General features: G+C 39.1%; 1 protein-coding gene across 1 annotated transcript in view; it reads right to left on the minus strand.

Moving 5' to 3' along the window:
• OXCT1 (3-oxoacid CoA transferase 1) overlaps positions 1-10,647 on the minus strand; it is a gene marked incomplete at both ends in the record, with an annotated part of 34,897 nt that extends 24,250 nt beyond the window's left edge. Inside the window, 3 exons of the mRNA XM_010150040.1 lie at positions 3,384-3,444; positions 8,642-8,748; positions 10,482-10,647. Of these exons, the coding sequence (XP_010148342.1) occupies positions 3,384-3,444; positions 8,642-8,748; positions 10,482-10,647 (334 nt within the window). The remainder of the gene's footprint in view (positions 1-3,383; positions 3,445-8,641; positions 8,749-10,481) is intronic.
• Between the last annotated feature and the right edge of the window lie 1,759 nt (positions 10,648-12,406).

Consider the following 12,406-nt stretch of genomic DNA (forward strand, 5'->3'; position numbering starts at 1 on the left):
AAAAAACCCCTGTGTTTTACTGGGTATGCATGTCTGTAGATTTCACAGCTCTTGAGGTTAACTTAGAAGTACAGGGTAAAAGATGCAGTTGATTCCCAGTGCACTTCCCACTTTTTCCAAGTTCACAGATAAGCTTGAGATTGCATTTCCAGTAGTCTAGATTTCCTTTGGTATAGATCTTATTATGCTGAGTGCCATTCCATATGTATATCAATGATCAGAAACTAAAATAAATCTGGGGAAAGATTGGTGAAACAATAAATCCTAAGATGGAAGCAGCAGTACCAGACCCAACAGGTAAACTGTGTCTATTCAAACATAACATGTTTCATAACAAAACACAAACTTTGACATCTGTGATGAAGAAATACCTGCCATACTTAGAGAATGCATGCTGGAAAACACCGATTTCACTTTTCCTGAAGTATGTCAAGGATCAACAAGGTGTAAGCACCTAATGCTGTAGCATACCCTGTATAATGATCAGCCAAGAGTACAGGATGGAAAAAAGGAAACAGCAGGGCCAAAGAGTAACTCTACTTTTCAGCTGACATTAATGGCAGCAGTGTTACCATGCTGAAGACACTCCAGCTGGTCACATTCGTAAAGTTTCAGGGGGGAAAAAAAACCCAAACAAAAAAAGCCCCACAACAACAACAACAAAAACAAACATAAAAGGATAGGAGAGCTGAAGAAAATGTTTTAGAGTTAGAATGATTAAGACCTCAATCTGTTCACCGTATCAACAGCACTGAGAAGGCTCTCAGTGGGGAGGAAATGCCAGCTTCAGAAAGGTTTTTAATCTAGCAGAAGAGAGTAAAAGCACTGGATGAAACCTAAAGCCAAAATAATTACACTGAAAAGACATATTTATACCAGTGAGGGTGATTAACTGCTGGAACAAGCACAAACAGAAAGATGAGTTTTCCATGTCTTGTTTTGATTGCATCAAGGCGGGATAACTGTGATTAAAACTATCTTCCAAAATTCAAGTTGCACATTCATAAAAAGTACTTACTGAGCTTAACAGTGACATAAGTTAATGGCCTAGCAGCTATCCTTCTAACATAAAGTTTAACAAATGAAGTTCTGTTCCTGAAAAAAGAGCTTGCTTCTAAAGGACTGAAGAGAACTAGACAAATACAAATAAGCAGAAAAGGGATATAAGTAACCCATCAGGGTAGCTACAAGGAGTAACAAGGCTCTTTTTCTGTGTATTTAAAGCATCCATTTTAAAGGAAAAATTTCAGCAACTGAAAAATCAGAAACACAGAGGGATATGCCTCTGATTTTTCCTAGTTACCTACCTCAGCTTGGCACCTTGTGCTAGACAAGCAGATGTTGGCAGCATAAATCTGCTTGCATAACAGGTACAAAGCTCCATGTTCAAAATGAGGATGGGAGTGCCAGACTGAGAAACTACTATCCTCCAAATCCCAATTAATCACTGCATGACTCTGAAGACAAGTCTGACCTGTAGATAGTGTGATGAAAAGGAGCAGGAATGGCTTCACATCTCTACTTCTAGCACTGTCTGCTTAAGTTAAATGGTCAGTGGGTGAAAAACAGAAACAGAGCTGGGAACAGTCACCAGAATTACCAGTTACCCTGCTGCCAAGAAAGTATCTGAACTACTACCCTACACAAACTTTTTTTCTTCTCCCTGTAAGCGGGATTGACAATTTAACCCTTCAGTCTTGAACAACATTAACTAAAGAGGCAGGCAAAACTGGTTTTGGTTGCTCCAGTTCCCCAGTGATTAGCTCTAGACAATGCTCAGTACTGACGATGTACTAGATGCCACAGTGGGGTATCATCTTCCGATTCCCTGGGTTTGAATCCAAAACCAACATCCTGAATTCCATTTTGGAAGAAAGATACTTAAAAATTAAGCCAATGAGGCATTGCATTTGGCTCAAAATATCTGTTTGTCCTAGACTCTGGTTATGCCTCTTCACCCATTAATTTCTCCATAAAAAATAGAGTTGCAAAGTAGTATTAACGTGCCATCTTGCAAAAAGCCTGTCAGTTCTCAAATGGTACTGAAAATGCAACAAGACTTACAGTGGACACAATTCACAGCAGATCTACTGAAGACTGTTAAGTAGAATTATAGCAAGAAGAATTTCACATAATTACTGCTCACTGACAAGGAAATTCTACCCTATCACACGTGGATAGAAGAGCAGAAAGAGAGAACGAGATAGAATGTAGGTGGAAGGCTTTGATCTACTTAAATTCTCTAAACACCAGATTGAACAAAGTATGAAGGGCAAGTGACTAGAAGGAAAAGGAATGATGAAAGATTTTTTTAATTTCATTTTTAAATGGAAAAATATTTTAAACCTTTCTTGAAAACCAATTCTGAAAACTCACACACTGTTGCTGAATTATCACTCTAAGTTGTGTGACAAATGCTACAGTATTTTTTGCCATAGTTCTATAAAACATAAATAAATAATTAAGGTTCTCAGATGTATTATCCAGCAATGTTTATATAACAAATACAGTTTTTGAGGTACCATTTTACACCCCACCCAAAAAAAAAAACCCACCAATGTCCAAACAAAAAAACAAAACAAAATCCCTGAAGAAACACAAACCTCTTCCATTTAGAATTTACTAGAAATAGTCTTGAAGAGTTTGTCTTGATCTTACTGTCAAACTATATTTAGCTTTTATTAGGCATATAAAAAAAACTTTCCACAGTGATGAAAAAAGCTAATAGAGCAGTCTATCTTTTAGATGCTGCTATGCCTTAGCAACTCTCCAGTCACCAATATATTTCCTGTGTAGGCTCCTATATTTTCTTTTTAGACAACAAGAAAAAAGGACAAAAAGATTGGAAGCCAATTCTCGATCATCTAGTCCATCCTCTTTCTTGAGGCATCACCAACTGCCTGTATCTCATTCTGGACTGAATTACTCAAGTAATTCACGAAATTTTAGAGACCGCAACTACGACAGCTTCATGATTTGCCCAGTTGATGTTGGTATTTATCCTTATCATCAGGAAGTTTTGCGTAAGGTCTCACGTGAATCTTCTGAAGCACAGCCTAAGCCTACTGTTTCATCTTTCATCCACGTATTATTTAACAAATGTGAAGGCTGTTGACGTGTTTCCCTTTCAAAGGTTGATGACAGCAAACACGAAGTCCTGCCCAGGATCAGATGAACAGTAATAAACTGAGGAACCATGGTGAACTAATCACTAAGAGAGTAATGTCAGGAGCAGGCAATCCAAGGAGACAGGTTAAACCACTGTCCCTGGCATAAAATCCCACAATGAGTCAAGAGAAGAACTCTGTTTCCAGAATACCATGCAAAACAAAGGGGGCTGTTGACTTTAGGGTTATAGGGCTTACTATTTTTCAATCCCCTACCTCGACCACAGTTGTCCTGGCAGCTTTGCACATAGGTTGGTTGAAGTTTCTTGCAGTTTTCCTGAGGAAAAAAAAACAAAAAATAGTAAAAGCTGTAATAGTACAAGGAAAAACTTTTCAGACATAAGGTACTACAAGTATCTCTGTAATATAAACATAACAAATCTTTTTGACAAATAGCTAGATGACTAATAAAAAAAATAGGAGGAATGAAGAAGTACTACAGAATTTTGTAAGATGCATGTGAAATTAAATCATGGTTAGCTACATTAGAAAGTATTTATCACAGCTCTTTTGAATTTTAATCAGCACATTGTTTAACTGAAACTGGGTATGCTACTGATATGTTCATTTATTAGATCCAAGAGCAGCAGCAAGCTGGGCTTTGTACAATGTACCTTCACATTTATTCCACTGCACAAAGAATGGAATTAGTCTCCACAGGGGGGCCAGCACAGGGCCTAACAACCTCTCAAGTCTCAAACACGCCTTCATAATTCCGACTAGGACTCGGCATAGCACTTTGCACAGTAGTAAATTTAATCCAATTCCCTTGATTCAAAAAGCTGTGCCAGTTTTGGCACTGACTACAAGACTCTGGCATTCATCCTAAGTATTACCACATAGTATTTCTGTAACAAGGAAAAAGAGTCTCTACGGAATAAAAGTAACACATGACATGTATAATCATGCGGGGATCTGCACCCGGATTTTATTAGGCACAAGGAAAACCAAGTGACCTGTGTCAGCCCCTCTTTGTATTTTTCAGCAGCAAACAAAACTGCTTGGCATAATATTTAAGAAAAAATAGGTATGTATTAGTGGGTTTCCACTGAAATTTTTTCTTTTAAAAAGTAGAATTCTTGACTTTTTTTCATCAAATGCATGAAACCAGGTTCAAAACAGTTCAAAACCTCCTTTCCTCCTATGTCCTTTCCACAGAAGCATTTTTTTTCTGACCATCCTTACTTTCCAACGCTTTCTCCTCCTTTTGTGTGATAACCATGCCTAGTGCTAGAGACATGCTGAACTTTGGGATGCTGCTGCCACCTCCTGGGTTTGAGGGATGTGGCGAATTTAAATAGCCAAATTCTAAGACTACCATGCAGTTTTAACAAGATTGCTAGTGCACAGACCTACAGAATCAAAATTATACCCAAAGATACTCATCTTGGGGAAATCCTGATTTACTAGCAACACACAGCAGCTCTGAAGCCCCTAACATAAGCTACAGAAGGGACAATATCTTTTGCCTGTGGGTCTCCTCTGTGGCTGTGCAAACACAAAAGGATGTAAGATGAGAAAAAAAAAACAACCTAAAAAAACCACCAAAACCTTACATTTGTATTCTTCTCTCAGTGCTGAATTTATATTCTTCTCTTAGTGCATGAACACAATAGCAGCAATTAGTGATTTAGGGAAAACTATGCTAAACTAGGTAGAGTAGAAAATGAGAAGAAAAATATGAGTTACAAAAGCTGAATTAAAATACCAGGGGAATGGATAGAGATGGGGGAAGCCAGATGTGGAAACAAAGCAAATGACTACTTTTCTGAGCCAAAGACTTTCTCAAAATCATAGTGGCTGCTCTGCCAGTAGAAGAAACTGATATAAAATTATTTTTACATAGGCAAAGAAGTTACAAGAAAAAAATTCAACATCAAATTAAGAAGAGTAAATGGGATTCATTCTGACCCTATTTTATAAATGCTTATGCAATTTAGAATGTTCTTGGGTTAGTTGTTTCAGAAACAGCAGTCTTCCAAAAGATCAAAGGCCTTATATCTAGAAAACACATCATCCAGAAGAACGAAAAACAGGAACACTATACTTATTTTTCAATAAGTACTCCAATTATTATTTCCAATAATACTCCAAGTGTTTGGAGTAAGAAATTCAGAAACTAGCTAGCAAAGTTTGCCTTTGTATTATTTTAAGATATCTTTCTGGACATGTAGACTCAACAGTGTCCAGTGTTCCAGTGATAAGATTCCTAACCTGACCCAACAGGTTTTCTTCCAAAGGCAAAAAGTAGCAAACAAGTTCATCATAGACTAAACCAACTAACTACATCCAGTAAATACCTAATGATGCAGAGATGAAGGGACACCTCAGAACACCGCACCTCGAGTACTGTGTTCAGTTTTGGGCCCCTCACTACAAGAAAGACATTGAGGTCCTGGAGCGTGTCCAGAGAAGGGCCACAAAACTGGTGAAGGGTCTGGAGAATATGTCTTATGAGGAGTGACTGAGGGAACTGGGCTTGTTTAGCCTTGAGAAGAGGAGGCTGAGAGGAGACCTGATCACTGCCTACAACTACCTGAAAGGAGGTTGTGGAGAAGTGGGTGTTGGTCTCTTCTCCCTAATGACAGATGATCGGACGAGGAGGAATGGTCTCAAGCTGCGCCAGGGGAGGTTTAGATTGGACGTAAGGAAGAAGTTCTTCACCGAAAGGGTTATCACACACTGGAACAGGCTGCCCAGGGAGGTGGTGGAGTCACCATCCCTGGATGTGTTTAAGAGACGAGTGGATGAGGTGCTGAGAGATATGGTTTAGTGGCGGACAGATACGGTTGGACTGGATGATCTCTAAGGTCTTTTCCAACCTAGTGATTCTATGATTCTATGATATGTGCTGAATTTATGTATTGCTAAACCACTTGAAGCGATAATCTGAGTCAGGGCTACTGCTGTCACAGCCATATCAGGTCATCCCTTCAATGTGCCTTTGTCAAGAGTGTACTTGCATCAGCACCAAACCACACCTCCACTTGTAAAGTGGAAGTATACTGGGCTGGAGTAACTCCAAAGAATGGTAACAGATGAAAAGGGAAGGGAGCCAAAAGAGGCCGAACATCCACAAAAGCAGTGTCACTCCCTGCTGTTGTCCGTGACGAGCAAAGCTCCAAGAGAGCTTAAGACCTGGAGACACTTAGTTCTGCTAACTAGAACTGGTGTCTGCATCAGACTAACAAAGTGAAATACCCATATACGCATCCTTTCAGCCAGCACAGCAACAAGGTGGGATTATTTCATTATGTCTGAGGGAGTCTTGGATGATTTGTCTTGGTAACGGTACACTATGCCTAAGAAGTATTATCTACTGGGCCAGAGACGGGTCTCGTTAGGCAAAAGCTGTGGTGCAAAACAGTCTACTCAGCATACAGACGCCTGAAAGGAAAGCAGCCACAGCATGCTGTATGGAACAAAAGAGCTAGGGAACATAAAGTATCACAAAGAAAACCCGCTTTAAAAAATGTCTTTCTAAAGGAGCTGGTGCCATTCAGGATGCCCAAGAAAACAGTATAGCTTCACGTATGAGACCTGACAAAATTCCTCATGCTAGCCCGTGGTCCAAGTAAGTCTACCTAAACTACCTCTTTTAGATGTAGAAAAGCTCCTAGCTTGTTAAGCAAACTTAACTGTTTGGCAGACACTCCATTCTTGTTGGCTCCACAGATATCAGAGTCATGGGAAACACACTATAAATAGTACCACACTGCTGAGAAAGCAGTGACAGATGTGAGTAAATGAAGAGCCTGTGTCTATCTAGGCATTCTTCAGCAATAAAAACCAGAGGTCATGTAATAAACAAGAATGGAAGGGTCCCACCGGCAGTGCATACATACTCGATATGTAGTGTGACGTCAAAACTACAGTTTCCTTTTCACCCTGTAGATCAAAGAAATATTGCTGTCATATTCTAATCTATTAGAGTTTACTCCTCTGTGGCCTCCCACAGGCTATGAGATGAGCCTATGTGTCTCTGTTGCAGGCCATGGGGTAACTGTGTCTTACCTAAAAACAGAATGGGTCACTATTACTTATTAAGAGCAAATTATTTTAAGCTAGCAATACTCTACATGGAATAAGACACTGGATGATGATATTTCCATCTTTTATTAGTTATACTTGAAAGAAAGAGTAAAGATTTTTAGGTGTCCACTCCAGAGAGAAGTAGTATCTAGTATCAACTGCATTGTGAGAACATGGGAGACACATGAAGGCTTCTGAAAGGAACCAGAAAGAGAGGGAAAGACATAAAGAGAGACCACAAGATATAAAGGAAGAGCAGGGGAAAAGGGAGAATGCAACCAGAGTGTTTCTGTGGAGAATGAAAGAATTTTTCAGATGTAAGTAAGCAACAGTAGATGGACACTGGGTAAAAGCACAGACAGTAGAGGCTCAGGATCAAAGAAAGACAAGCCCACAGGGGAAGACTGTTTTCTTTATTCCACATTCCAGAGCCTAAGGAAAGCAGTTTAGCAGCCATCAAATTCATGTGCACACACACAAGAAAGCTCAGTTTTCAGTGAGAAACCATCTTGCCTTGCCAGGGGGCAAGCCAGGATATCAAGAGTTGAGTAAAATAAAAAAAAATCTGTCTTAATTTTCAAGTATTTTTATTTAATATTATATCTATAAGACATGTAAATAAAAGTTTATGTGAATAGATGTGTATATCCACATATGTACACTAAAAAAACCCATCACTTTATCAGTATTTTTTTTCCACCTATTTTTCAGTTGCTTTTGAACTCCTTGTTTGCTTTAATACACACAAAGACAGACTGCATCATTCAGCATCTTCTTGTAGTAAACTGCAACTCATTACCACAACACTTACCTTTTCATCTGATAGCCATAAAACAAACAAATAAAAACCAAACGTTAACCATTAGCAAACCTCTCCTGCTTCAGTTCAGGACAAACCAGAGCACAAATATAGCAGCTCAAATCAATGATGAAACTTTTCACTACAAAAGCCAGTAAATTCATATGATGCCTCTCCCTGCACCAATGAGATCAAACTGACTCTAAACGTACTTTTCTAAGGATAAAATCAAGTTTTCCCATCACTGACTGGCTAGGAGACTGACCCAGCTCCCTTCTCTTCTAACATACATGAACCTGCACTTCTTGGGTTAGCTTTAATTGCGCAAGGAAAAGGACCCAAACTGACATGAAAATTGAAGTGAACAGAATTTCTCCACAGTTATAATAACTTTGTCTGCTATGTCTCATTTTTAACTACCAATGTTTTATTTCACAGCTATGTTTCAATTCTCAAAAGTCATTAGAAAAAGCAATTATATTTTGGTTTTTTATAGCAGTATAATAAAAAAAGGAAAGGCAATATGAAAGAAAGTGAAATCAGTAGAAACATTATTTTCCCATCACACAGGAGACAGGATTCTCCTTCTCTTTCATTATCTAAGCCATTAAAGAATCTTTTCCATTGGTAAACAAGTTCATACCTGAAAATGATATTTCCTGCACGATCAGCCTTCCATGCCTTCACAAGAGCAAAATCTCCTGTAATCGACTTCTCCAGAATAAAGTGACGACCATCAAACTCCCGTACCTACAGAGAAAAGTACACTGTGGAGATACAGGTTTCTTCCGACACATCTTCCATGTAATATTCATTTTATGGAGTTAATTCTGCAGACTATTATATTTAGACTTCTTTTTATACTACATAAAGTTTTATCCGGAAAACTGTAGCTGAACTGTATAATAACAAAGAGAAGTTTGGAAAGGCTGAAAACCCCAGTTTTATCATAGTGTCTCTGTTTAGTGAAACAGAACAAGAATTGGACCCATATTCCTACTGCTCCATCTACTGGAATTAGATGTGCTTCTTCCTGCACACCTACCAGCTAACCAAAAGCTGAAGGGCTAAAGTAGAACTGTTGAAAAAGCTCATAATCACTGCACACCACCAGAAACCCCAAATCTAAGATGAAGTGGATTTGAGACAGAGCACTCAAATCACATCATCTGACAGGCTGAATTTCACTTGGTTTTCTCTGTATCTGTGCTCAATATTTGTAATGAAAATGTGCCTAAAGTCAGAATATGTAACTGACAAACAGCTAGTATTTTAGTCCTATACAGAAACATGGAACAGCATTTATCTTAGCAATGAAGAAGGTTAGAGCATACACAAATACTACTTGAGAGCTATTTAAAATTTCTGAGAGGGAAGGAAGTATGACAAAAGCATATCTGAAGTCAGATTTTCAGTCCTGTAAAAGGAGATCTGAGTTTTTCTAAAATGACGCTTGCATTCAAAATGGAATTGAAGAATGATTTGACTAAATCATGCTATTCATGTTATCAGCCCTCCAAAAGACTGAGGAGACTAAAAGGAATTTTTCCACAAATATTAAAAGCAGAAGAAAGATCTTATCGGAAGTATAAGCTATTTCATAAACAAAACACTCCTTCAAATGGTAAAACTTTATGAAGAAAATATTCAGTAAAAAAAGGAGAAAAAACCCCACTAGGTTAATGATTAGATCCTAAAAAAAGCCATGTATAAAATATGCAAAAACTATCTAGGAGGAAAAATTATCTTTACCCCAGAGGCATTCATGAGGCAGAATTTAATGCCATTTGCAGCCTAGTTGGAACATACAGCATTACCAACATCCATTTCTTTAAGGGCAGTTATGGCACTGAGAAATCTGTTCCCTTCTCAAATTTCTATATCCAATTTCAATATGAAATCCTTGTTTCTTACTTGGAAGCCACACTGTATCTCCTGGCAATTTCAAATACTCACACTAGATTGCCTTTCAATTGTTGGCAAATACATCTCATGAAAGTTTGTGTCAACTGAGCTTTTCCCTGTTTTAACACGAACACATCCCATCTCTTCTAATGCTAACGCTTCACGTACAGCTGCAGGGCTGCTAACTCCGTACCACAGAAATGAAGGAGCATCTACCCCACTAATAGGAGGTTGTTCTCCATCAGTACTGTGCACTGCAGTGGTGAGGTACAGGATTTTGTTTGAATACACAGCAAACCTGGTCAGAGAACTGTCAAGTGAAGAGTAACTCAGCAAGGCAGGTTTTCACGTGGGCCAGTTCTCGATGCTGTCACCCTAAAGCTGTAAAAAACTTTTCTAACTTATCACAGAGAACAGAAGGGAGCAGTGAGAGGAAAACTGACGTGTTTGATACCAAAGCCATCCTATTAATCCAATATACCAAAACTAAACCTGGCCAGGATGTGCTTAAACAACTGTTCACCTTGGAAATATGTAACAAATTCAGTATGCTGCCTAGTAACAAACTGACATCTTACCTCTCTTGGCTGGCTAGCAATGGCAATGGTGCCGTCTGTGTTGTATTTGATAGGTGCGCCCCCCTCCTGCACCAGCGTCCCATAGCCGGTACTGGTGTAAAATGCTGGGATTCCTGCTCCTCCCGCCCTAATACGTTCAGCGAGCGTACCCTGTGGGGAAACACATCTCAGAAATAGTCGTTGGGAACAACAAATCAAATATTGATGACAGGCTTGTATGAACTTATTTTTATATCCCATCATTTGGAGCCTTTCCTTCTGAACTCAGTAGACCATCACATCTGTTTCTTCCCCCCTTTTAGCTCTCCTTTGTAGGATTGGTACCGGATAGGGCAAGAAATTCTTCACACATGGCCATAAATTGCTCAAGAACACAGTCACACAACTCCCTGTGAAATCCTAAGCCCCAGCACTTTGCTGTGTCTCCTCTCCTTCAGCTTGCTTCCCAATCCATTATTCTGAGTACAGAGGTTTTTTCCATACCTCACTCCAAGTTGAAATAGCCATGCACAGAGGATCGAGAAAGGAAGAGGGAGTCCAGTGGTCTGGGTTGTCCGTGCTAAGAATACCAAGCAGCTGACAGAACAGCATTTCTGGTCAAACTGGTCTAGTGGAAGATGTCCCTGCCCACGGCAGGGGTGTTGGAACCAGATGGTCTTTAAGGTCCCTTCCAACCCAAACCATTCTGTGATTCTACAATATTCTGTTTGACTGCGCCATCTGCACCATGGATATTAACAGCCCAAATTCCTCATCAGCCTTAATTATGGACTTGCAACCAAAACACATCTGCCTGCTTTTCATTAGTGTCCTTTCTCAAATTTTTAAAAATATTTTTCTGGATTCAAAGCAAGACGATGATGGTCAATTATCTAGCTTGTGGCCTCAAAAACACAGGTTGTATATTCCCCAGTTATCCTGCACGAAACGCAGTGACTTCTGGTAGGTTTACAAAATGGTGGCAAGAGGCAGATGCAAACCATGTGATGATCTGAAGTCCCGTGTTCCACACAGCCTTAGCGTTTCAAGGTCGTACCATGACCTCTCCTTTACTGTGTAACAAGGACACAACAGTTCCCAGTTTTGCTTAATGTCATACCAAACTTCAACAGCACTTTCCCAAAGGCTATTTTATCTTGACACAAGTATTTCAAATCCCTGCATGTCCTAGCAAGTCATTAATTCACTGTACTGTTTATCATTGCACACTGTAGACACCATTGGACCTACATAGCTTATCTGCGCAGTCCACAAAGCCAATTACATGTCTAAGGAGTTCAAGGTCTTCCACATGAAAGCACTGAACATTAAGTAGAAAGAAGGAAAAAAACAAATAGCGAGGTGATAGAAAAGTGAGATTTGCAACTTTTGAAACAATGTGACAAGTACCTGGTTACTTCCATGTCATCTGACTGGGTATAAAGGAGTTTTTCTGCCCACCTCTGGGATTCTAAGAAACATTCTGAAGAGATGGAGCTCAAGACTCTCTTCTTCATAAAAACTTAGAACTGTTGCTTTTACTTAAATCAATAAATCAGTACTAACTTAAATCAATAGCTTAATGAATATTGACTCAAATCAATAGCTGCTTAAAGGCCAAAGGTTATGTCATACCTTTGGAAATGCCACACGCTAATATGCTGCACGTTTTAAAGTTAGATTACTAATTTCACAGAATTAGACCTAAATACACTGTGATGGATACTCATTTCATGATTGCATTCAGGCTATTTGGGTAGATTGGCAGTGCTAAAATAGTTAAAACTATGGTGCTAAAAAGTAAAGTTGCAACTATTGGCTCATAACACTGTACAGAAATTAAAACTTTAATGAACAACCCCCAAAGAGTTGTCTGACAATGAACTGAAATCTCCTAATTTGATTCCTTCCCACTAGATGGCAGACACTGAATCATAGAATCATAG

The sequence above is a fragment of the Eurypyga helias genome, unplaced genomic scaffold (genome assembly GCF_000690775.1).
Source record: "Eurypyga helias isolate BGI_N326 unplaced genomic scaffold, ASM69077v1 scaffold35304, whole genome shotgun sequence".
Taxonomy (NCBI): Eukaryota; Metazoa; Chordata; class Aves; order Eurypygiformes; family Eurypygidae; genus Eurypyga; species Eurypyga helias.